Here is a 27960-nt window from a genome sequence, read left to right as displayed (position 1 = left end):
CCTCAAAAATTAAGTTTTGGAATCTCTATACCAGGATTTCTAATAACCTTCCTGCTAAACATATCTCTAGATAAGGGTGCAGCTCAGGACCAGGTTTATCCCCATCAGAAGTCCTGATGAGCTATTAGGGAACATCTGGCATGTGTTCATTTGCTCCTGGGAAACACACAAACGTAATAGTGCAAGAAGCTAAAAGTGAACGTAGTAATAGATGGCCTGTAGCTGAGTTCTCCAAGAGTGGGAAAGGAATATTCATTGGGACACAACAGGAGATTTAGGAGGGCAATATTCACTAATGGATGAAGAGGATACTCTGTAGCAATTCAGCAGGATTCAGAGGAGGAGCACAGAACTGCACTAACGTGGCTCCAGGGCTTCCATGATACACTCGGTTTGCACGTAGCCAGCTCAGGTTGAATGCTTAACTATCTGCACCGCTCCTGTAGGCACACACACGGAGAGCTCCAGAACAGGAATTATTCAAAGGTAGAAAAATGGGAACATTGTGAAGAAAAATAATTAGGTATGCCAGATTTAGTTCCCCATGACTATTCCTATGAAAGGTGCAAAGATTATTTGAGCAACTCCACTGCAGGCTTTAGTAGTATGATGATGTATCTCAGTAGTAATACAGTCTGGATCTGGAGATACGTGTCAAAAGGCTTGCATGGAAATACAATTACCAGAAGGCTATTAGATTAGGCCCAGGTCTTACATCACTGAAGACAAAGAAAGTGTCAGTGCTTTCAGAATTACTCACCTTCCTGCTCCTAAGAGTTAGTCAGGTTCACTGACCACTGCTGGGGAAACAGCTTCCTCTTTAGTCTGTAGCTGGAGTATGATTCAGCTAGGGATGATGTATGCTTTTTCACACGAAAAGCTACAGCAACAGCACAGTAAGGGGAAGGCCGACCGCTCTCCACGGCCCAGCAACAGCTCCTCTCCCCCACTTGCTCTCCGCCTGGCTCTTCTGTTCCTACTACCAATACCTATGTCCTAACAGGCCTTCTACACAAAAGACAAAGAAGAAAATGATAAATGGAAAGAAAAATGGAACTAGCGTAGTAATTTTTATTGTGCCCTGCTGGATCACATACTTCATCACCCAACCATTTACTGTTTAGATGGCAAAAGGGTAGAAGAGTAGGAGCAGGTCTCTTAGTTCACATAGACCTCAGAGAGAAGAGAAAAAACAAAGGCTCTGATTAAAATTATGGCTTCCCTGCTGCCACTGAGAAGCAGTTTATGGTTGTTCCTTACTGTACAAGAAATTCTCTCCCATATCTCCCCAGAACAGTAGCCCAAAGAAGAGGCTACGATTTTTCAAGCTGCCTTCTTCATGACTTTTGCTCTGTAAACACATCATGGCTTCCTCTCCAGAACAGCCTTAAACTATCTTGTATTGACATTTAATATTTTATGATGGCTGTCCAGTGAGTGACATTTATGCACAAGATAACCATGACAACAAAAAAAATTAACAATTTCTGGCTGGCTGAATGCCACTTGTAAAGAAAACAGTTCCTCCCCTTGCAAGAGACAACGACAGCAACTGAAAAAGCTTCAAGACATTGCGAATTAAACCATTATATTCCTTCCCTGCAGTGTAATTGCTTATTCAAACACATTAAGAGTAACTAAGAGTTTCTGTACAGTAAATAGAGCCAGTCTCCCAACCCCCCTTTTTAATTAGCTTTAACAATGGTTGAAATAATGCAAAAGCAATTTGGGTGATAAGCCAGAGCCAGCTGTACTTTTTTTCCCCACATTAAACTGTCTCTGCTTTGACTGGTGACAAAAATGAATTGGATTCTTCATTTTTTTAGATTGTCATCAGTTGCTTTTTCACTGTGGGCCCTTTGTGAGCTGCCTTCCTTTGCCTGGACATGGCTGAAACACAACTCCCCAGGGAGTAACCGCATCCTGGAGCACACAGGGCATCTGCTTCTTCCACTCCGCTAGGTCATTTGCCCAGGCCAGCTGAAAGCCTCCCTTTCCTCACTGGTGGTTATCTCCATGTATTCGAATGGCAGACAAGATGCTATCTACTTCCACCTCGGGCAGGAACACCAGCATTCCTCCTATGAAGGAGCATCAGCCTCCTTTCTCCTCATCCTAGTGCAGAGCAGAGATCTAGAAACCCTTCACCCAAACCCCACGGTCTTGGGGAACCAAGAAGAGAGGGAAGTGGACAGTGCCCCTCCCTACGTTTTGCTGCAATACCTTTATGGTGCTCCATATCATTTACTTTGTCATGGAGGATTTTGCAGCAAAGGCAGAGTAAAATTTCGGCAGCTCTTGGCTTATATTTTTGAAGCCATGTTAGAAATCCCAGCAAAACATCGGACTTGAACTATATTCTGCTAGTTTTCCTATCTACCTCTTATGGAGCCTAAATCCTATGAGTCCACATGGCAGCACAGAGGGAACACACACCCTGGGGTCAAATTTTCTGAAATTCTGCCTGCATCACCCAGCTTGAATTCAGGGACGAAGAGGCTACTGACAAAGGCTGAAGGCAGCAGGGCCCCTCCAAAGCTAATGGGAATCAAAGCAAGCATTGGCTTCACCCAGGAAAACCAGGGCAGTCGGGCCTCCTCCACACCAACAGAACAGGGTAGCCACATACCCGAGAGCTGAGCAGTGAGAGCCACAGGACACTACTGTGCATCCGAGAGAAACGGGAGGAGCAGGAATTTGGAAGAGGCTCTTAGGCAGGAAAGGCTTCCATCCCCCTGCTAGAATACAGTGTCCCAGAGAGCCCTGGTAAGGGCTAGCCTCATTCAGAGGAGGGAATTCCAGTTTCTCATCAGCCACCACATCTTCAGGGTCATGCACTTGTAAGCTCTGGCACACCAGCCATTTCCAAAGTGTTCACGGGCAACTTGTGGCTCTGGGAGCCTCTCTCCCTGTAGGACAAGGCCCGGAGTGGCTTCCTGCGCCTACACAACAGCTGCCTCTCACACAAGTGGAGTGTTTTAAGGCATGCAAACAGAGAAAGAGGCCAAGTTACTATTTACACACTGAAATACCATCTCTGACATCAAACAAATAATCGTCTCTATGAGGCATACTAAAAACATTACCTTTACTCTAAAGAAAGAGGTGTTGCATGACACTAAAAAAGGACTGCACTGAAATCATGTGCAATACTGAAGAGCAGCAAACGGAAGAAGCAAGGCAGAGAAGTGAGAAGATGGGCAAATTGTTCCTGAGCACATAAACACCGCAGAGTGTTAATCAAGTGTGTTTCTACCCTCATCAAGTTCATAGCATACAGTACAACACTGAAAACTTTTGCACCAAGTGCTCTCCATTGTGAGAGGACAGCAGAAGATTGTTTCCAATGAGACCAGGGCTTTCGGCAAAGTCTTTACACCAGACACAATGAACCGGGCAAAGAATAAAAGTTACTCTCTCCATCCTCTCCTGTATCTTCCATACCCACACTGCCTCAAAGAGGGCAGTCATTTTCAAACTGTTTCCAGCATTCATGTACCCAATTCTTTTAAATGAGAACATTCATACGTATCAGTCTTACAAAAAGCTGCAATGCTATATAAAAACCCCACAGCTCCTGCCTTATTAGCATGCCCATGCCAAATTTAAGTAGATGCTATTGATTTACCTCATCAATGGAAGCCAGGCTTCCAAGATGAAGTTCAATGACAGATACAGTATGAAAAACCTTGAAAAACACAGCACAGGCACTGACGTCACCCATAACTTCAGTGAGAAGCTTCCAGGCTTAAGTTCTTCCTTACACAAACTCAGACTTATAAACACAAGAGTCATGACTGCTTCTGTCCTAGGAGTAACTCCCTCAAATAAACCATTTTTCTCCCTACTGCTGCTACTTTTTTCCCTTTCCTCAGCTGCAAAACTGACTCACTTACCCCAGTTCTCTAAAGGATGAGGAATGCTTATGCATTTCAAAAAGCAAAGATTATTTTAAAATTAAACAGATAATTTTCCCTAAAAAAAAAGTCTACTGAAAGAGCCTAGAGTACAGAAGGAACTAGTACCTTGAATGGTCACCGCCTTTTCTCCAGATCCTCTGCTAGTTTTATATAGCAACTTTTGAGAAATTGGTGAGGGAAGACGACTAACCATCTGGATTTAATCCCAAAAGTGCCAATTTCCTACAAACAGTGGAACTTACAAGGAGAAGGCAACAGAGACAGGCAATATTAGGTAGCACGGACTAAAGCATCACTTGGCCACAACAGGGATAGAGCAAGATAACTAAACGTGTGCTGAAAACACACAGCTGAGGATATATAGCAGCCCTTTTGGCTGCTGGTCCTGATGGGGTCTTGATCTTTGACAGCTAGTGCCACTTGGGCAGCTTTTTCCACTGAGGCCATGCTTGTCCTGTGCTATTTTGCCACAGCCAGGCTAGAGAGCAGCCCAGTTCTCCTTCCACTTACCCAGCTCATCCTGTTTAACATACAACATGATCCTTCTTGAGCATATTCTCAACTTTGTGATTCACAACGAAACAAGCAGTATTACAGCAACTGTAAACTCCCTGACTGCTTATGAACCATGAAGCTACAAATCTTTTATGAGGAGGATAAAAAATTACCCAGATTTACAGATGAAAACAAACCTAAGACACTAAGGTACTCAAAACTGTGGTGAGCTGAGAAGAGTAGCAAAAGTAAAATTCACATATCTTGGCCACTGATTTCCATGTAATCTCTGTCAAATTGTGCAAGCTGAAGTCAGACGCATTGGAAAGAGCAGCTTGTTACAGCACTATTTATTTAATCAATGGCAGTCTTACAATGCAGCAGTGTTGAAATGGTGTGCATGATGTGCACAACTGTGACAAGGCAGCAACTGGGATCTTCCATTTTGCATGAGCATACACAGAAGGTCAAAATGACTAACATGGTATTCTAAGTTGTTGCCTGCTATTTGGCTCTGTTTTGGCTGCATAACAAACTGTTCTTACTGCTCCCAAACCAGCTCTTAAGTTTTCTCCTGCTGATCAAAGTCCTTATCAGTCCTACATTTCCCTGGTTCTCAGCCCCTTACAGTCTACTCTCTCATCCCTCTTCTTTTTGACTTTCTATCTTCTGCTGCCACTTCTCCTTTCTGTATCTCCTAGGAGGAGATTTTTCCATTTCTCTGTGCTCCATCATCTGTACCTGAAAGTACAAACTTTCAAACCCAGCTTAGTATTTTAGTACTATTAAACTAAGAAAGGCAAGCCAAGTAGTTCAAAATTGTGAAATTTAAGCTCATAACTGCTATGAACATTACTGATGACTGATGAACATGTTCCACATACATCTAGGGAAAAAAGAGTCCTGCTTTATTTTCATTACAGCATTAGTTGACTTCACCCTAATTACAACATTTGGTAATGCAATTTAATTGAATTTAGGAATCTTCCTTTCTGTTCTAGCTTCCCTGTCCTCTTAGGTGGAAGGAATTAATACATACTTATATCAATAAATAATTAAATGTTGATGAATATGTGCTCAGATTACTAGTTTTGTTCTGCACACCTTGTTCTGGCACTGTCTGCAGAGCTGGTCCCTAGCAGGCGTTAGCGGCCCCGCGCCGGCACAGCGAGGCAGCCGTGTCCCGGCCAGCCCTGCTCATGGCCCGAGGTCACCTCTCCCGCCACAGCCCCGCTCGCAAGTGGGTTCCTCTCCAGGCGGTCTATATTAAGGGGCTTACACCGCAAAGTAAAGGAAGTGCAGAAAGAAGATACAAATAGATTCATATCATTACTGCCTGTAAATGATCCTAGGAAATTAAAAACAGCCTGCTTGAGCATAGAGGCTGGTATGCTACAGGAAAGCAGGCTTCCTCCACAGACCTCTCAGAAGTAACCAGAAGACAGAATATCTGCATCTATAAAATAGAGCATGTATATTGGAAAATCTTATCTTCTGCCTCTCTAATGATTTTGTAATTGGGTGAAATATTCCTCTTTTACAGCAGAAAAATCACAATTACAACCTAAAAGAAAGGGGAAGAGAAAACATAAATACACAAATGCACAAATAAACCAGAAAAAAAAAAAGTTCTATATACCTGGTATCTTCATAGGTTTTAAGGCCTTTCTATTATAAACATATCTTAATAGATAAAATGGCAACTCCAACCAATATACACCTCCCATTCCATCAGAAAACCATGAATGTTTCTGCATAATGAGGAAATTTTGGTAGATACTAGCAAGGACATTTGTCTATGTTTAGATATTAAATTGAAACCCTATTTCCTCATAAATCTCATACTTGAGAAAACCACTTCAAGCAAGCATAAAGAGTCAACAGCCAGTAGGCAAAATAAATAAATGGATGAATTGCAGTGAATACATGAGTGACTACAGTTCTAATTTCTTTCCTTGCTAAGCTTTGAGACCAGTTTTCATTATGGATGATACAGCAGACCAGAGCGATACCTGCTGTTCTTGGACATGATGCTGAGCCCGCTACCTTTAAGCTCACCCTAGCATAACAGTTTCCTATCACCCGCTCTGACTTGTCCCTTCCTAGGAGCCCAGGCAGGGCTCCGTGCAGACACAGCCACAGCATCACACCTCATTGCCATCTCCCTCACCTGCCTTTGGTCATTATTTAAGCCCCTCCAAAAAGATGCTTTTTAAGGGCATTCTACTTTCTAGTCCATCCACTGAAAAATGCAGTAGCTAAAGCAAAAAGTCTTTGGGAAAGGATGGGGAGCAACTGCTGTGCTCATGTGCGAGCTCACAAAAGAGCACTCGTTGAGGCTGTTTGCCAGCTACCACCTCCACCTGAGAGAGAAACCTATTTGAAAGGAAAAAAAAAAAAAAAAAAAAAAGTGTCCCTCCTGTATGTGGATGATGGGATCTCTTCACAGGAAAGATTCCACACAGTACCATAAACTTGCCATATATTCATAGTAAGTCGCATTGATTCTTCACAAACATTTCAACAAGACATTTACCTTGGTCCCCTGAAGTAGCCAGGGGAAAATTTTCCACCTGGTAAAGGGCTCCCAGAAAATCATAATGATCTTGATCTCCTATTCAGATAAAACTCCTGTGCATGAAGGATTGGCATTTTTAGCTTTTAACTTCAATCTGCAGAACAGATTTCACATCATCTTATGCTCCCCAGGTTAAAGGTTTGATCTTTCGCCAGGCTTCAGTTCTTTGGTTGTCCTTAGGCCGCACATAAGTGGCTGAACAGCCCTGTGGCACAAGGCCTGGAAAGAACCATTGCTGCAGAGGCTGCCGAAGGGGACAAACGAAGGGTCTATCCCTGGACACTCAGGCTCAGGGCTGCAAGCAGGTGAGAACTTGCTCCTCAGGAGGATCATGCCAAGGCCCTTAGGCCACGTCTTGCCCAAGGGCAGCTAAAGCTGCGGCCCTACGAGTCATGCAGTGCCAATGTGCACACTCACACACGAGGTGGCCATAGTGGCTGACGCACTTTGCGTATGGGCAGGTTTGATATGTCTGGGGTCGGGTTGCTCAACTTCATCCCAAACTGATGGCACCTTTCCTGCTTCCCCGCAGCTCTGCGGACCTGAGCGCGTTTCATAGCACAGCTCATCAGGAAGCAGCCTGCCAGCACAGCCTCCCTGCTGCCGAGGAAGATTCTGCTGAGATGGCCATTAGGGCTAATGCTTATCCTGGCACTGGATCATGCTGCTTGAATAAATTTGCTTGCTGTAATTATTTGAATTACTTAAAATTAGTGAAGTGTCAATCATCTGTTCAGCAGGGATTTGCATACAGTTTCTAGCAGAAATCAAAGCAAAGTTGCCACAGCTAACGAAAATAGTTTCTTGTCTTTAAATAACCGCATGGGGTTACAAAAAATTTAAAATTAAAAGTCACTTTGGGTCTTACTTAACTAGTCATTAAAAAAATTCTAAAGAGTAACCCTAAAGAGTTATTATGAACAGAGCCTTGTGAAGAAAAAATGAATATACAGCAACTATAAACAAAGATGTATGTATGTACATAACTTGTAATTCCCCAAAATTAGTATAACTCAGCACTATTTAGCTATTCAACCACGCCTGGTATATAGTAAAAATGAGAAATCTGAAAGGAGTGATTAGGTTTTGCTTTAAGTCACCACCCTCGCTCTGGCCTGCATGGCCTCAGACGCACACTCATGCTCCCAGGAAGCAGCGGAAGTGCTGGAGTTAAGTCAAAAATTTAAATCCTCACCGGATGAGCTATCAGCTGAGCTTAAACTCACTGTTGTTGTAAACATGATATGAGGGTACAAGTCATAAAAGGTGCTAGCTGGAGCAAGTTACTACTTCCTGAGGGTTTATGGAATCAAAGGACTGCTAGTACAAACCACAGGACTCTCTGCAGAAAGATACCGGCTGCTCTAATGTTCATAGAGGTCTTAAACTCTCACTTTTAACTACTGGTCAGCTCGGATAGGAAGGCACATAAATATTGCTGCGTAACAGTAAAGTTGTTACTGAAGCTGTTAGCTCCCAATGAACACAATATAAATTCTAAATGGAAACGCAAGTATGATTGTGACTGTTAGATGGATCTTAAACACACACGCAACAACCCAAGAAATACTTATTTCCTATATCCTATATGTTTTAGTAACAATTAGAGCTTGTCTTGAAAGGCTCTTACAGGATCTTGTTGCTGCTTTTAAGATCATGTCATTCAGTATCCCCACACAAGTGGGGCAGTAAACACTAAGATACCCAACCCCGTCCCACACATTCTAGCCATGTATAACTCACTGAAAGTGAGCACTGAACTGTGTGGCAAATTTCAGCTTCAAAACCATATGCATCTACTTTTCATTGCAGCAGAGACAGAGGAAGGCTGCGGCATGCCAGATTTAGATAACCCACTTTTCAGGCAGATACCCCAAATTTTCTTTTTCTTTTTTCAAGCCATTGACTATATTTTTGCTCCTCTGCTTAGATTGTGGGGCTTTTTTTGATTGTTTGTTTTAAAAAAAACAAAGTTGTTAATAGGCTCAGTTCAATTTGGGTGAAGTGTGAAGGTTTCACAAACCTCAAGTTTGAAACACTAGCATTGAAAGCTGGAGGGGAAAGTATCTGAGTAGGTTCTACAGCTAATGTATTTCCAAAATACTATTTTCTCTCCTTCAGACATAAAGCTGTTGTAGAAGGTTTATCATCACTTATTCTATAAATTGGGGATATTAGTGGCTTTCCTGCTATAAAAGTCATCACATTTCTATCTTTCGAATAAAAGCATCAGTCACCCGAAGTTAGCATTTACACTTCATCTTATCAAATATAGTAATAAAACACACACACAAACACAAAAAAACAGTGGGTATTTCTGAGAAACACTCTCTGCATCCAATTGCATTAAGAGCTCGGTTCTTCTGCACCTTCCCCCCAGACTGGTTTCACAAATAATATTCTTCTGAGCCAAGACTCAGAAGTCCTAAATCCTACCGTATATACCTCCCTAGAGTGGTTTCTTTTTTGTTTCCAATGTAGCTCTGCATTTCTTTTCTTTCTAGTGTTATAATACTTACATATTCTAGATATAGGCTATTGGTTAGAGATAAAGACTTGTTTTTTCCTCTGAATTGTGCACTGAAGACTAGGAATAATGTGTTTATTTGCATCATACTATCATTATATGAAAACCTGACCTTAAGAGATATGTAATAATAGTATTAAATGAATAAGATGACATTTGCTTTTTTTTTTTTTTTTGGACCACTTCAATCCCTGCATTAGTGACTAAATCCATGAAGTGTACAATATGAATCAAGATATGATTCATTCTTCCATAAATTAATATGCATTAAGTTAATGAAAAAACCTAAAGGTTATTTAAAATCCCACCAGGGTGCATAACTTCCAAGGATAAAATGAATCAGACTACAAATTTTCAAAAAATAGTCTGAATCCTGCAGTGTGATCATTTTCAGCTTGTCATGGCTTTAGCTTAGACTAGTCAGCACAAGAGCTGGGTGCCTAACAGTTTACATATCACAGTTAACATGTAGAAGAGCTAAAACAGTAACCCTGACCAGCAGTGTAAACCAGGATTACTCATAGCATGATGGCTTAGATCCCTGTCCAGTGTGAAACCTGCCCCCTGCTTGCACATGACTCCATTTCTGCACCTGGGTATCCTTTGCTTCTATGCCCTCAGTAGCTTATCTTTATCTCCAGACTGAGATCAATGAAAATGGTTCCTCATTAATATTTGATACACCAGTTTCTTTACATCTTAATGGCCATAAGCACCTCGGCAGCAGATAGCACCATTTCAACTAGGGAAAAGACTAAAGGGCAATCAGGGTTGAACTTGCCACCAGCCTGATGCTAAACAGCCTTCATCAACCTCAGCAAGAGCTGCAGGCTCCTTTACTGCTGTCAGTAATACATGAGAACACTACAAAACATTACTCCTTTCCCTACAGTCTTGACCCAAACTACTACTTACACATCTAGCTGCTAATTAACCTGCAGAATCTATTGATTTTGTTCCGTGTCACTATACAATCAGCCCCGTGTTGATATCAAGTGGGGACATTTCAGACGTGTAATGCCAGCATCATTTTTCATGTAGTAAGTTTTGTCTTTTGCTCTTTGTTTTAAGATGAAGTCAGTCTTACCTCCACAAAGCCAATCGCAAATCCTTTCCCAGCTTCAGGGAAAAGAGGATCAATCTGTACTGGAGAGTTTTGAAAGTACATATACAATTTACATGCGTAGTTGCCCACCCCTTTAAGGCACATGCCAGTGTTTTTGGGAGGTACACCAATACTGTTGAGAAGAAAAGCTAAATGTTTACAGACCATATGTGTAATAGGGGAATACCGGACGAAGAAGCCAACGTTAAAACTGATTTTCCCGTCTGTTCTGTCCTGAACCTGACTCTCAGTTACAGCCAGGATCTCCATGCAGGTTCGTGGTGAAGCCACCGATGCGGTTGGGAAGGGGAGAGCTCCTCGCGGCACAGACGCTGCCGACAGGGGCGACTTGTCGGAACGTTCGGTGGTGCCTTTCCCAGCAGCCTGCGCAGACATGCTCAGCTCCAGATGGAAGTGTCACACGTTTTCAGAAAAAAAGGCATGAAGTGAAAATACGTCCCAAATAGCTCCTTCCTCTCCTCCTTCCCCCATGCACCAATTATAAATCCTTCCCAGGTTTTCCGGATTTATCTGTGCACGCACCCTGCAGTATGCCTGTTCTTATGAATGGCAAGGAATTGCGTAATGACATTGTAATAGTCATTCACAGGAATGTGCAGTAATGTATTTATAAAGACACACAGGCTAAGTCGGGCTAAACAAGTAGCCTGATTCTAAAACTGCTGAACAGACAAGCTACTCCCACTCCTTAGCAAAGCTTCCGAGGGCTCAACTCCTGAGAATTAGAGCACTCATCTCTGCTCCTGGCTTGTCTTCTGAAAATTTTTGCTTTAGATAAATTCATTTACTCAATCCTAATTACTATTGCAAGAGTAAAATAAGATTAACTCATTTTTGCATTAATCTAGATATTTTAGCTTTATGCTAGCTGTATGGCTTGGGGCTTGAAACACAAAGGCAGGTGAGGGAGCAAAGACTTGGCTGAGCAATACTCACAACTCGTATTACCAACCTGTATTGTGGTCCTGGTCTCTCACATTGTATTAGAGTAACCTTTAAAACAATTACTGTATAGCCTTATTTCACTAGACCAATTGACTGCATCCCTGTACATTTCTGAAGCTTAAACAGTAGCTAATCGTTTTTTGTGACATTTTGCACCACAGCTCCAGCCATTTGTGGGCTAACATTTTGTTGCCTATTTTAGAATGAGTCCTGTGCCTCCCAGCTCTGAAATAGCTTCAAGCACAAAGACCAAACATCAGAAAACAAACAGTAACTGCATTTGACATACAGCCCTCCAACTATATTTTACAATCTCACAGACAAGCTGTTATTGCATATTTATTGTCTAAATTTTGAGCTATAATTAAAGAGATGATATTTAGTTAATAGAAAATTCAGATTTTTTCTTTCTGATCTTTCCAGCATTTATTAGTTTGACTATATAAAAAAACACTTAAATACCATAGGTGCCTCTGTAAAACCTCTTTCTCTTCTCCAAACTCAGGACTTCTGATAAATGAACAAACACAAAATGACATGCAACTGATCAGGCACTTGTTCAGACAAGAGCATGAACTCCTGGTTTATTGACTTTTGTTCTTCAAAAGTCACCAGTACTGTCCTTCAATGAGACAAGAGGGGAAAAAAAAATCTTCTTTCCATTGGTTTGACATAAAGCTGTAACAGATTTTAAACAAAGCAGGAGTAAGAAAAATCATTTCTCAGTAAGTCATCCAACCAAAGCAATTTTGTTCTGAATCTTAGTTGTCTCAATCACAGCCCATACTGCAATTATTTGATATGATGGTGTCCCCCAATTAAAATCAAATAGAAGAATTTTAAAACACAAAAAATTAAAGACTTTTCTCAATAAAATGTTTTGCTGCTGATTGCAAAACTATTCCTGAAACGACTTTATTTAACAGCTTTCATATGATTTAGCATTGATAAGACAGGCTAGCACTTAACTTTGCAAGTATTTCAGGCAGAATTAAAATTTTTATAATTATATTACATTATGTATTATGTATTCTATATTATATATTATAAAATATATAACAATATAGAATTTCCCTATTAATAATAGGGAAGGTAAAGAGTAAGGCTTGACAGAGACATTCAGTTTTTATGTTACTAAATTTTATCCTCTGACAGCAACTGTGATGCATGTCATGCAAACTTTATGGACACACAAGCCAGTCTTGAGACACTAACTTGAGAGCCACACACATTCCTTTTACAGCTTCATCCCTACTAGTTCTACTAGTTCAATATCTTCAGATCATGAAAAGCTCTACTAGTTCAATAGTCTTCAGATCATGAAAAGCTTAAAATATAACCAGAGAGGAATGAGCTTCTCAAATTGCTTAATTTATCATCCTCTCTATTACTCTGTACTTATTACTCCAACCCACATTGTGTTTTCAAGTTCTCACCATAACCAAAACGGTGAGCAAGTTTGAGTAAAGACATGCTTTCATTTAATAGAACTGCACATTTGTACACAATTGAAAAGGCTTAGACTTGCAAGGATAAAAAAGATCCTCCTCTTTGTTAAAATACATTCCTCTTCTTTTTGTAATAAGAAGGAGATATGGAGGGCAAAGAAATCACTGTAAGGAATGGCATGGATATAATGGAAATGGCTGTAAAATACAAGGTAAAAGGAATACCTGTAGTCACAGACTCTTATTACTCAGCCAAGTAAAGAGAAAAAACTCAATGAATGGAAGCAGTTGAAAGCATGAAATGGCAGGGACAACAAGCATTAGGATATGTGCAAAGGTTTATCTCACCAGAAGAAAAAGGAATAAGGTAGAAGCAACTAGTTTCCGACATTAATTTTTGTTTGGATTTTGGGTGTCCCCCTCTTTTCTTTTTTGGAAACACTAGGGGGCAATGCAGAAGACTTTTCAGCTTGCACCACCCGGGCTCTGGGACTGCTTTTCACAGAACAGACTCCCATTTCTAAGGCTTGATTTTTTTTTTTTTTTTTTTTTTTTAAGTTGTTTCCAAGCATATCAGATTTTTAAGTGAGAACTTTTGTATTACTGGCAAATTACCATTTTGACAGTAATGCTCCCAGGTTCTGCTCAGATGTGGCAAGGTTGGCACCTGTGCAGCCAGCCCCACTGACTTGCAAATTGGAGATCAGGGCAAAACGAAGACCAGCCCCAGCACGTAACTCCAAACACAACCAAGGAAGTTGTGTTCCTGTTTTAGTGCCATCCAGAACCAAGTCAGACCTGAAGTGCCTCTTCAATATGTATTTTCAGGCCGTCATCCCATTTTTGAAAGATCCACAAGCAAATCACCTACAGGGCTACAAATACAGCACTGTGTTACTCTACATAACTTGCTCAGTATCCGCAGATGACCAGACACCCTATTTGGCTATATTTTATTTTCCAGGAGCTGATCTTCAAATACTTTCATTCACTGAGTTAGTAAGTATGAGGTACCTCAACAGCTACTTAAAATGCCTTAATTCTCACATTTTCAAAATAGTCTTTGCCATATACCGTAGATCTAAAAATACTCCTAGCAGCTGAAATTTGCTGCAAGAACAGGAGTGTGAAGACCTTAGTTAACACAAGCTTACTATGGCTGTTGTGAAACCTTCTCATACTTTGTTAGTAGTTGCTTAGAACGTTGCTGAAGGGAGCACTATCCTAGCAATACCTTTTCTATTCCTGTTCAAATATCAGCAAAAAAAAGTTTTAGATTAACATTTTGATACAGACTCATATTACTCTTGCTGTACATATTAATCGCTTTTTCTATTACTTAACTAACACTAAGCACATAATTCTCACTATAGTCTAGCATCTCTCTAAAGAAAGTCCAAGGACAAACTTATGTTGCATGAACACATCTGAAAATTACACTTTTTTTCCACGTCCAGCTGGAACTCTCCCCCTTGCAGATTTAAGGCACATTTTGAAGAGCTGCTAGTCAAATAGACCAAGTCTCTCTAGCTATAAGCACAAAGCTACTAGGTTCAAGTGCGTATGAAATATTTCATATTTTTTCCTTCTGAGATCACTTTAGCTGATGTTCCTATGACAGGAAATTGTCCCTTACACCAGGTGGAGCTGACATCTGCACATTGCGAGGAAGAGGCTCTAAGGAGAGGGAATGGAGGGGAGAGGAGGAAGTGCAGCACAAGCAGTACTTGAGCAAGGGAGATGAGTTACTTCCGCTGTCCTCGGCACTCACCCGTTCATCGGATCTTTCAGAGAAGCTATGCAAGGATGCTGCGGATGCACACGAAGAGCAAGAAATGCACCGAACTACAGCTCGTGTGCAAACTGAATTTAGATTAACAAAGCAACCGGTCTGTACCAAACAGGTTTAATGTTGGTGGTGCCTGGATGACCTGGATGAAATAGCTGGAGCCCACAACAGTTTAGAGTGGACAGACTCCATCGTATTTATATTTCTGCATAACGGAACACATCAATAAAGCCCCTCTCAGAGTTGGGCCCTTCAGACTCGACATGCAAGTGGAACCAGCCAGAATTAGGAAGACCATCCCCTAGGCTGACCTTCATTTTGAAGGCCACTTAAACTGACACCACACTGTTCACTGAGGCTTTCCCTCATCCTAATTCCACCCTGGTGTTCCACACCAAGTATTAATTACTAGGCAGCAACAGCACTTCTTTCTAATCACACACATGAGTAATTAAGCAAATGAAGCAAGAGGGCTGCTTAGAGCAGCAGGGAAAGGGGGCAGTGCCCCTGCACCACTTGCCAGCACTAGCCCTACGCCATTGGCACCCACGCGAACACCACAGTGCTCAGCCCGAGGCCTCCGTGCATGCAGCCTTCCTGCAAAGCCTCAGCTGCTCGTGAAGATGGCCTTGTCCACCAGGACCAGTTTCCCCATTGCTGATACAGCACCTCTTCTTCCAGAATGGTTTAGCATGCCTGAATTATTCCCAGGGCCCAAGAGACCAGTGTTTCCATCTGCTTGTCACGTGCAGACAAGCCAAGGCCGAGCCTTAGCTGAAGGCAGCCCCGGGCCAGTTCTGCCCAGAGCCCTGGCCACCTCAGGCTGCCTCCTCTCGCGAGTCCCACTCCTTGCCCCACACCAATTCCATGCAACTTGTACATTCGCAGTACATTAAGCCATTCAGATTAACAGTGTCTTATGAATCCTCCGAACCCTAAATGTCCAGGATCCCTGCCGAAACATTCCTCCTTACCAGTTCAGAAACCAATATAAAAAAATGAAGTGATGCCATTTTGATAAAAAGCATCACATTACCTCTTGACTAAGAGGCATCTCTCTACAAATGTCATTAGGGGAAGTTACAGAAATATCAATGAGCACAGCTTAACTGCTGGTGTTCAATTTTGACTTTTGACTTAAGAAAAACCAAGTCAATAAAACTGCTTGCTATGGATTATTCCATGAATAATGACACATCTAAAGAAAAGAGAAGGAAGAACACAGCTTGCAGTGATCTGTTCACTGACACTGATATAAGTTTTAGAAAAAAGGTCAACATGCACATACATAAGAGGCTGCAATACAAGAGTTGCATAACTACTATTAGCTAAGAAAGCAAATGCTCCCATTAAATAGCAGTTTTAAACAAAACTATGAAACAGACTAACTGGTGAAAGCGTGAAGCCTTACATTGTTCCTGCTCACAAAGTAACGTCATTCCCCCACAGATCCCACCCCATCAAATCATTCCTTGTTTACATTTACAAGTCACTAACACACTAGAGAGAATTCGAAGAATTCACAAACCATACCTCTTGTTTCAAATAACAGCAACCAAAACCTCTTGTAAGCACAAATCTGAAGCAAGCATGAGATGGTAGCACTTAAAGTGTTTTAAATATATTGAGCTGTGCATTTAATTTAGATGTAATAGGACACAGTGTCTGTTACCTAAAGAAATGCTAAAGACCACATCTCCTTGGGAGCCTTCCCATTCTGCCTGCCAGCTCCCTCTACCATCCTTCCTCTTGGCTGCATATAATGAGCTGTTAGGGGAAAGAGGGATTTTCACCATGCTGCTTGGGGCACGGAAGGGACAGGCAGCCTCCTGGCTGGTTCAGCTTATCCAGCAAGTATTTTGAACAGGCTGACCCAGCAAACAACCTGCCCAGGACTCGTGCTAGATGGAGCAGCACGTGTGTCAACAGCCAGGGAAAAAAAAAAGTAGAGACTACTATTACCTCTCTAAACAGGGTATTTATTGATCAGCTTCAAAACATGAAGTGTTGAAAAGAACACAGAAGCCATTATACGATTAGCTTGATTTAAACATGACCTAGGCTCAGTGTTTGAAATAAGGACCTAACACTTGCCAGCTGCCAAAAACCCACATTTTAGATAGCATTAAGCTTTAAAACCTGAGCCTGAACCTGGTTGGTAGCTGGGGAATCTGACAGTCAACAGGCACTTTGATTCCAGTTAACAATGAAGTTACTAAAAAAAAAATAAATAAAACAAAACACAATATCACTCTATTCCTTCACCTCAAAAGGCCCCAAGTTGCCTACCCCAGTTAACATCTCTTCCCTACTAGGATAGACTGGCACTTTGACTACAAGGGCGACTTGTTTGGAAGTTTAAGTGGGATGCCCAGATACATTTAGCTTTGTCAGTCTGTAATAGACAGCATAATTACAGTACTTTAAAGTTTTAAGACATAACAATTACATTAGCACAGCAGGCATATCAGCACCTGACAGACCAATATAGCTGCCAACACCGAGTCCCACTGAAGTCTGTAACTGCCTCTGTTACAGGCTCTGAGAAACAAAATCCCAAATGCTAACACCAATTCTGCAGGCTCCAGGGAACCTCAAAAGGATGTTCCTCTGATTTAAACCAAGTTCAAGTTTGAGCAAGCTGACATTTATATGGTGGTTTAATGTAACAAATTTATTGCAGTAACTTCTGCACTGCTTCCTGTCCCTACAAGCACTCCAGAACATATGCAATTGAAGTCTGCGACTGAAGATAACGGGCCGTGCCTCTCGCAGCCCAAACACGTGCTCTGTAGGCAAACATAACACCCATCCCTCTATCACTGCAGAGCTGACACGGCCTGGCCTGGAAGGGCCCAGCTGTGCGGTGCCACCCAGGGCAGCTGCTATGGCAGCAGGGAGCACAGCCCATTCTGGCACAGAAAAACACCCTCACAAAGAACCAAAACCATGAACTGTGGTAAAAGGCTGTGCTCAAAGCCCTACCAGCGCGGGGTTGGCATCTCAGCCACAGGGAGATATCCAGTGCAGGAGAGCCCAAGTAGCTTTTGTTTATTCGCTTGTTTTAACCCAAAGGACATAAGCCACTAAACCATGGAAAATGCAACATGACCTATGCTACTCGAGGCACTCTGAAAACAGACCCCTTTACAGGCCCTTACAGCTCCCTTTCTGGGAATACAGCTTGATACCGGCTCCTCTTTACGGCACCTGTACTCACCTGCAAAGGCTTGTGCCATAAAGCTGTCTATGGTAGACTACTCCCATTCAAACCACTGAAAGAGAACACATTTTCTGTTTCCCTGAACATGTTTATTTCCTCCATACTTAGTCACCACTTGTGCAATTTACTCTAAAATAAAGATGAGACAGAAAATCAGCTAATTCACTTCAGTACAGCCGCACTACTTCCTAGATCCATTCTTCAGTAGGGAAAAGACTATTCACACTTGAATTTTCTGGAAAGATCTTGAAACCACAGGATAAGGTATGCCACAGGATCCAAGATTCTCCCTCAAGTTTCATGTTCTCTGTTTTCCACTATAAAATTAAGCACATTGTAAAAAATTTAGATCTCTTTCCAGCACAGGAAGAAAAAGGCAAACAGGGCATAGTCCCAAAATATTTGTCACAAATTCAGTTTGAATCCTATTTAGTGCATTAGTACAGCAGAATCTATTCTCTTACATAGCTATGGGAGTTTCAATTTAACAGCAAATGGAAGGACTCTCACACAGTCACTTCTGGCTACAAGCTGTCACGCACAGAAAAATTACAATAAAAATCCATAACGATGTGCCTTCTTGTGTCATTCTCTATGGAGACTTTACAAAATCATCTCATTTAGCAACATAGTCAACATTAGAAATATTAGTCAACAATAGTTGACTAGTTGTTGACTAATACTAGCACCAAACAAGTGTTATCTAGAATGTATTTTTTTTAAGGAAAATAATCTATATAAAACCATATCAAAACAGTAGGATACTTAATTTGCCATCATATTTATCTTGTTCAAGATAACAAGAACACAATGGAATGATTCTTACAAATGTGACAAATTTGTACATTGCCATTTTCTGAGGCGGTTCAATAAATTTTAGAATGGCAAAAGAACGTAAGTGCTCTTGATTCGGAGTAGAATCTTAAAGCCTTAATAAAACATGCAGTTAAAAACAGCCATAACAAATCAAAAGCTGTTTTTCTGTGCTCTAGTCCTGTTGGACTCTTATTTGGACATGCAAGTATGGAGGATCTTCCAGAAGCTCAGGGTTGTTGAAGTAGCACAAAGACATTAAAGTCCAACAAGCAGAATCTGATAAAATTACAGGGAAAAGTGTTGATATGCTGAAAATTTAATTCACTGATGATAAGATAAACCTTGTCAAGGTTTAACATCACAATCAGAGTCAACTTCAATCGTGATTTTTCCAGAGACTTAAAATTAAGAAAACATAAGCCTTCTGCTAAAACTGAGTAAGAGACATTTCTTTCTAGCATTTTCTTGCCTTTTTAAAATTTCCTAAGTCTATGTAGATTTCTATTTGGCAGTTTGTGAGGAGTAAACCAGCTTGGTGATAGCGAGCCCCAGCTATTGGCTCCAAAGTAGTGGATTGCATTAGATCTGTTAGTCAAACTAGAGCAGAGGATCTAAACATTCCTACCCCAAAGCATGGATTTCAGCCTGCTGCATAAGTAAATAGGCCCTCTTTGCATGGTATAATCATATATACATAAAAACACAATGCCAAAAGTCAGACTACCATTGACTGAGTAATAAGTCACTTGGTATATTAATGCACAGATCACTCTAGCATCAGATTATGAGCTTGACGTGATATGACTTTTTTTTTTTTCTCTCCACTTTTCTATCAGAAATCTCCATTGCTGATTACGCTCCACGCACCCAGGGAGATGCATCGTCATCGTTCATTACGCAGTTTCCATCTAAAGGCTTTGCTTAAAGGAAGAAGGGGTGAGGAAAAGGAAAATATATATTTCCATTAAAGTTTTCACAATGGGAATTTAATATGAAGTTTCCTACTATCCAGGACTGGACAGTGTCCAGCAAACACCTGTAAAAATAATGAAATATATTATACTACAGGAGTCTTTGATCCAAGTTATTTCTTATTAATTTTTTGATTAGTTTCTGATGCCCACCAACTTTTTATGGCCTGTTTCATTCCAGTAGAAAAGAAAAAAAAATTTGTTAAAATTAAAATAAATTTTACATCTGTAATAACAGTAGAGTTCCATGCTCACTGAGATTCCTAGATTTACCAAGAAGCAATAACAAACATATAAATAAGGCCACTCCATAAAGCCATGGGCTTCAATTAGATGTTTTCAAATACTGACGATATACAAGCACAGATGAAAATTGCAGCACACTGAAGCTCAACTCACTGAGCAGCAGGCTCTGCTAGAGAAGACTAAACTCCTTAGGCTTGCTATTCCACCAGAACTAATCTTCATTACAGCCTTAGCAACAAATAATGATGCAGCACCTTCCATTTTGCTTTGAAAGCCAGTTCCCCACCTTAATATGATAGTGCTAAATACAGTATGCTCTGCTTTCATCTAAGTTGTCCATCCATCCTTCAGAATAAATCTCTGTAGCATCTCTCGATTCATTCGCTAAATTGAGATTTTTAACATACTCAAAGAAAACATCCTGCTCTTGTCAATCTGTTTTAAAGGCACAGATATTGCACGAATGTGTGCCCCAAAGCAAGTGACTGTCTGTCAGTTTAAGTCTTTTTTGGGCACACCCTATTGATTGTAATTCTGTGGAAGTTCAGAACACTCCTCCAGACATGATTTTTCCATAGCAAACTGAGCTTTCCATTACTGCCCTCCTGCTCTTTCTGTACATTTAAACCCTCTGATGATTTGCTCAGAAATTGTATTAAAAAAAAAAAAAAAAAAAAAAAAAAAAAAAAAAAAAAAACAACTCAGAGCTGATGAAGGGGCAAGGGATCCGAACAAATACCTGAGCAGTCAGAGTAGAAAGTAGGAAGTCTTTCCACAACTCAGCTCTGAAGATAAGTGGGACAGGAGGCAAATGAAAAGCTGAATATGGAGAAAGTGCAGTGCCCAGAAAAGGAAGCATCCAGAAAACATGGAGGCAGCCATGGAAATGTCCATTTTGGGATGCATGCCTTCAGGTGGGACAGGTGGTGTGTAACTCACTGGAATCCTAGGCCCAGTTAAGCTTCACCTGGCCTAGGAGCTTTCAGCCAACCACACACCATTTGTTTACCATATTCTTCTTGGAGAGCATTCCCAAATTAACTAAGTGCTTCTTAAGGCTACAGGCCATTGACAGATCCATCTTCTCCTGATTCAAGTCAATACATTTAAGCTTTGTGCAGCCAGTAGCTTGTGAAAACGAGGCAAAAAAATCTGCTAACAACAGAAAAATGTCAGCTTTTTATTTAAAGGAGACAAGAAAAACACAGTTGCCTTCCCAGCAGACCCAGCGTGGCGGCAGGCTGGCGTTGAGCGCCGCTGTGCGAGGAGCCTCGATGCGCAGCGCGACGAGGGGCACGCCTAAGGCTCATCCAGCGGAGCCCGGCCACCGCCGCCGATGCAAAGAAAAAGCCAGAGCAGTGACGAGGCTTTCGGCAGGTTTGCAAAGCTCTCGGCCTCTCTCGGAGGAGAGGCGCCGGTGTGCAGCCATGCAGCAGCGTTTGCTGCAGCCCATGCAGCCAAACCTGCAGGCACGTTAGCTTTGCCACGGCCTCGCCAGCCACCGCCACGCGCTGCGCCCGCACTCGTGGGGAGGTGCCCGGCAGGCCCCGAGAGCAAGGACACTGGATCCCAGCCACCAGCGGGAGCTTTGGCCCCTGCAGTGGCACCCTCCTGCCCACAGGCAGGACAGCACCCCCATGCCACAAGCAGCCACCTGCAGGCCAAGCCTGGCCTAACCCGCATCCGCCAGCGCTGCCCTGCTGGCTACTGGGTTGGTCCTCTACAAGGCACAGACAGATACACAAGCTTAAGTCTGCATAAGCTTAAGGCATAAAATTTGCTGTCTACTATGAAGCTGCAGATGGATTGTTAAGAGCCCTAAAAAATATGCATAATATAAGAAAAATATTAACATGCTCTGAATTTCAAATCCATCTCAATTTATTCACACCTTTCCCCTCTATCTCTGAGGCAACATGTCATGCCTCACAGAAGCATTTTGTAAGTCTAGGAGATATCCTAATTTGTCATTAAAAGTGATTTTGATGATTTTTCCCCCCACCCGCTTCCCTTCTAAAGCTGTTCTCCATTTCTGTGAGGATAGAGGAAATTGGTTCACTTTAATTTGCTTTTCCAAAATTCTATTAAATACATTCACTAAGGAAATGGACCAACTAGGAGGCTGTCATACACTTCCATAGGGCAAGATGCGAACATGCTCAGAAAGTAAAGGGTGGGGTTTCTCAATTTATTCTCTTCAATAAGCCTTTCAGATGTCTTTCTACAGTAGTTGAGATTCATATTATAAATTATTTTTTAAATATGAGCAATAAATTTAAGCATTTTTCCCCCCACAGTGGGGTTTTGAGTGTAAACACATAAAAATCATGTTTCAATAAGGAAGGGGGGAAGTTACATGGATATCAGGAAAACGTAACCTTCTCTTGCGATTTTTGATCTAGCAAATTTATCTAAGTACACTTTCAAGCAAAAGATAAACCATTGCAAAGATTAGATCCACTGAAACTGAAATTAAACACTGGAATAAAATTCAGCACAAAATTTCAAATTCCCAACATGAAGCTGATTGAAGGGGCTTACAATTAAAACCATGGATTTTAACAACAGCTTTTCCCAAAGCTTGCTTATATCTCAGCAAAATCACTAATCTTCATTTACAAGGGCACATGTTGATTTTCAGTCTCTCTCAAAAAAAGCTTCATTTAGATACCCGTTTACTCCCAAACCTTGGGTTTGAAATATCACGATGAAGACTACAACCATATTACAATTTTATATCTAATGTATTTAAACAGTGGAATATTTCAATAATGCAAAACTACCAAGTTGTGATGTTATTACTGATTCTAGCAAAGAACACACCCATCAGCATCTAGCATAAACAAAACCATCCGATTCTACCACCATCCTTCTTCTAAGGAAAAGATCGAAGCAAAGCCACTCCACACCCAGCAGCAAACTCCTCAGATACAAGATGACTGAGAGCAAGCCATTAACAGCAGACTGTCTATAACAAGGAGTTACCTTTTTTCCCTTCTTTTTTCTGTGAGCTGGTTTAGCATTTTTCTCCTTTGCTTCCTCACTCATTCTTCAGCAGGTAAATATACAGGGGAAGGGGAATAAGAGATCACTGCTTGTATTCCAACATCCAAAGCCACTGCAAATATTCACGGCTCGGAAAGCAAAGTCCATCTGCTGACGTTTCTCAGACAAGTAACAGAATAACTGCTATTCAAAGGCAGTCTCTGCTCCTCCTGCACAGACTTGAATCGCTCACAGCCTTGCTGTTTTCCCTCTGAGAAACTGGGTGTTCTTCCCATCAGTCAGTTCACGATGCCTCTAAAAGAGGAAACGTTTTCTTCTTTCATTTTTAAGAAGTCTTTATTCCTGAGAGCAGATCTGGACAGCACTTTCCAGCTTGGTCATCCAGAGCATTCCCAGTCTCTCAAATGGAGTTGACGAGCCACACAGAAACGAGCTGCAGCTGACTGACAAGTGCTAGCAGCTTTCACTTGTGGATGATTTGCTGTTTCTTGTAGACAGAGAAACAGAGCCTAAATCGCTCCGATAGCTGGTCGGGTACAATACCGACATGTGTTGAATGCATCAGGGCAGACCAGAAAAGGAAACCTCCAAGAGTGATAAAAGATCGGGTTACTGGATCTTAAAGCCACTCCCAGGCAGATTCAGACAATAAAAGGCACAACATGCTGCTCAAGAAATTGCTAGATGAAATGTTTACGTTTCCGACAGCTCCCTAGCCCTGTCCAAGAGACCCGCAAATTGCCACTCTGAACAGTAAGGTTTATAACATTAATTATTCATCTCATAAAAGCAGCAGCAATATTTCAGCAAAACCCGTATTTACAACTATTCCTGCCTGTAGCAGCTCGCTCCTCCCTCGTGTGCCTGCTCCTCTGACAGGATTTGCATGGTCTCCCCGCGAGGGCAGCGCTCCCGCAGAAGCCTTGCGTGCCTCATGCGTGTGCACGGCGCTCTGGCAGGTTTCAGATCATGTTTCCACATGCTGCTGACCTACTCCAGCAAATGCTTTGGCTAGTTCTGCACAAGTCTCACAGAGAGGGGAAAAAAGGAACACAGATTTGCTTAGAAAAATCCTCCCCCCATAGTGCCCCTTCAGTGGCATTACAGATAACCCCACATCAGACAACAGCCCCAACAACAGGCATCCAAGGCATCTGAGTTATGCCAATCCAGCATTTAAGATGGGGCACCTCTTTCAGTCCCCGCCACGACAGCCGTCGTGGGGGTGCGGGGAAGGTGGCAGGCACCCTGCAGCAGCCCCAGGGCTGCATCCGTGCCTCCGAGGCCAGGCAGCAACACCCTTGTTTGCACATTTGAGAACCCTGCTCACATCAGAAGCGCCAAGTGACGACTTTTGACAGGCAGCCTCCCGTTAACACAGGGCTGGTTTGTTTTGTTCTGAGTTAAAATGAGACCTCTTTCTCTCCCACCTTCTTTACCTCTTAACCATCCAACCCCCTTCAAAAGCATAGAAATCCTCATGGTGATAAATACGTGCACAGAAAAGAATAAAAGCACTGATTTGTACTGCTGCTTGCCTCCAAGCTTTCTCCTTGTATCATCTAGAAATTAATTTCAGCAAGCAACCACAACAGCACCATCACATGGAGGCTGTTTCCTCCGTGTTGGCAACAAGTCCTTGTGCTTACAGAGTGCAATGGACTAGCATCATCCGACCCTCTGCCTCCAAACCAGGCAGATAATCCACTGCAGCCTGGTACGACTGATATTTTGACAAACTGCTTCACATGCTGCAGAGCTCAAATCAACACTAAGAGATCCCTGACAAGATTTATCTCAAATCATCTTCTCTTGAAACCCATGTACAATAAAATTTATACTTCCAAAATAATTTATTTGAATAAAATGTCAAAAAAGTTAATAAACCACAAACCCAAGGATTTAATTTTCACAGTTTGCTTTTAATGGCTGTCTCAAAGAAAAGCCTCAGCCTCTCCCAATTTCACATTTTTCCTAGATGCCATGTTACAAACTAAAGTGCTCTCTGCTGGTTGACAGTAGGTAGAACAATGCTTAGACACAACAGCCTTCTGCCCCAGCATGTGAGCAACTCGCCATCCGCCCTCCTGGACAACTGTTTTAGCATGTGGTCATCCCCTTGGACAACACGAGCTTCCTAAGAGGTAGAAACTACGTAGGCAGAATAATAGGTAGCATTCAGGATAATTCAAGTGTGTTTTCTGAAAATAAATTAAAGCTTTGATAAAAATAAACTGACCAGGCTGTTTAGGATTCTTATATTCTACCCCTAACATACAAGGCACTTAATTATTTCTGTAACCTCAATATCCAAATCCCCTGTGTCCTTCATCTTTCACTCTTTTTCAGCTTTGCAAAAATTTGTTTTGAACAAGGAGTATCAATAAAAAATAGAATAATTTTACAGCCACAAGACACTCAGAGGTAGGGAAATAATCACACTCTTTTCCTCCCATTCTACACCAAAGCATAGTGACTTTTCTGAGAAAGACAATCTATCTTCTCCCATTTAAATTAATCATTTATACCTCAAAACCTAGGCCCTTTCATGAATTTGGCTTTGTTTTCTCCTTACAAAAAAAGAAAAAAGAAAGCCAAGTTCTTTTACTCCAGGCAAAGCTACTATAACAGCAGAACAAGAAGTGAAGTAATGGATATAAATGTACTTAAAGCATGCATCAGCAATAACAGTTTCCTAGGAAAGGTTTAAAAAATAAAAATCTTAAGAGTCATGACTTTTGACTTGCTTCCTCTGAGAGCTCACAGAAATCATCCTGGGTGCTAAAGCTCCTAATCAAGGGAGTGCTGACACCAGTCTACTTCTAAAATTATACTGAAGAAATGATTAAAGCTAACTTTTCTTCCATACCCAGGCTTTCAGCAGATTCTGTGCAAATCTATGTATTTATGTGCCTGAGGTAACTGAACAGAAGGAGAGAAAAATCAACCCAGGACTTCTGGAAAATTAAAGAGCTACGCACATTAAAGGCTCCTACATATGTTAAAATGCTACTCATTAAAATATATATATTTCTGGAAAATAGAAATGTAGGAAGAGTTAAGCTTTTAAAAGCCAACTCTAGGAATTAAAAAAAGTTAAATACAGATGCAAAGTTACATTAAATTACTGAAGAAACTGCCAGAATCTAGCCTCATTTAAATATGCTACAATCAAGAGGGCACTCTGATTAATGCAAGACATTCCTAAGAACAATCTCTGTAATCTAGATAAAACAAAACTTCCACATGCAAGTGTTAAGAGTGTTCACAAAAGTTACTTTGTGGAAGTGCACGTGGGCATTTTGGGTATGTGTTGATCAGCTACAAGGGAACAGTACAGCCAAGCATCACGCTTGGCAATAGCCTGGCTCCTTGAAAAATCCCTAAGTTTGTTGTGCTTATGGATGAGAGCAGTCACGCTGCTCCCTGCAGCTTACTGCTTAGTTACAGTAGAGTCTCCAAGTGAACTTTCACAGCCTCGTTGATACATATCTACTAGGACAGATCTATTTTTAAACCAAAGTAACTCGCATAAGAGGACAACAGTGTAGGCCAAGTTCAGTCTATCAGTGCGGTTCTATTTATAAATTAAAATGACTCGCATGCAAGAGCGAGGGGTACACAACTTGTTATTGGCAGCCAGTTTTGTAACTGCGCGCAAAGGCTTTAGAGAGAAAAATTGTAAACTGAATTCTTTCCTCAACAACCAAAATATTCAAATAACTTTCCAATCTACAGGATTAAAAGAATGTGGAGAAAGCAGAGTAGAGACATAGTCAGCTTGTCCTTTGAGTAGAAACCTGTAAACTCAATTCAATAAAAGTTTGTGGAAATCAAGGTTTAGTGTAAGACCACTTTTCAGATGGACTGCCTAGTACTCCTCCCCGCAGTATAATATGGGAGACTGCATGAAATATGTCAAAATTCAAGGTTAAAGTAAGAACTGCCAGGCCAGGAATAGTACCTGCTCAGAAATTCCTCTATAAGGAAAAAAAAAAACTTCAATACCAACACGCATCTAGAATTACTATACCCCCTTTAGACTATATAGAATTTATATTGTCCTTAAAATGCTTTATTTTCAGATTTGGAAAGACATAAAAGGCAAAACCTGTTGCAATCAAGCTGTCTTCATTAATTTAAATTTTACTCAAAGCACATGACAATTTAACGAAACTGGTAACAAATATTTAGTCTAATGAAAACCCAAAGCATGTGTGTTGATGAGCTGCAAAGGTGTGTGTAGGTAGTGGTCTTTTAGCTCATGCCAAGAGAAGAACTCCCAAAAAAGTACCAAGTCTGAAAACCAATAATAGTGGTGGCCACTACTGAGGAATTGTGTCTGTTCACTACATGCAGAGCTATCAAACTCTATTTTCAGGTCCAAAATATGTGTTACAGGCTAGCACTGGTCCACAATTTCTCTCCTGCTTTTTAAAAGTATATATTTGAGACAGAAGCAGAATGGTAGGGTCAAAGCAGCACTGAACTAGACACATAGGGAAGAGTCTTCCAATGAAGCTCTCAAAGGCAGCAGCAAACTCTCCAGCATTGACAGGAAAGCAGGGAACTCTTCTTTCAGGAGGAAAGATAGCCACATTGAGAAAAGGTACATTCTGACTTTGGGTAGATCATTTAAAATAACTACCCTAGGTGGGCATTTAAAATATATTAGCAACAAGAAAGAAGCAATCCAAGGTTTTAATTCAAGTTATCAAATCAAATTGTCTTGAAATCCAGGGCTGAACATCAGATAACGAACATGAATCAAAAACAAGCTGTCATGTCTTCAGCTATTTCAACATATGTTAGCTAAATGAAGTTAATCTCCTTGAGGACAAACATATCCCTCAAGGATGAAGCTGAAGGG

At 41.3% G+C, this 27960-nt stretch overlaps 1 protein-coding gene across 1 annotated transcript in view; it reads right to left on the bottom strand.

Moving 5' to 3' along the window:
• ANK3 (ankyrin 3) overlaps positions 1 to 23650 on the bottom strand; it is a 241995-nt gene extending 218345 nt beyond the window's left edge. Inside the window, exon 1 of the mRNA XM_088526336.1 lies at positions 23070 to 23650. Coding sequence (XP_088382462.1) covers positions 23070 to 23132 — 63 coding nt within the window. The 5' untranslated portion in view covers positions 23133 to 23650. The remainder of the gene's footprint in view (positions 1 to 23069) is intronic.
• Between the last annotated feature and the right edge of the window lie 4310 nt (positions 23651 to 27960).

The sequence above is a fragment of the Tinamus guttatus genome, unplaced genomic scaffold, assembly GCF_059628265.1.
Source record: "Tinamus guttatus ecotype Peru unplaced genomic scaffold, ASM5962826v1 Tinamus_guttatus_pri_ptg000246l, whole genome shotgun sequence".
Taxonomy (NCBI): Eukaryota; Metazoa; Chordata; class Aves; order Tinamiformes; family Tinamidae; genus Tinamus; species Tinamus guttatus.
This window is presented reverse-complemented; position numbering and strand designations above follow the sequence as displayed.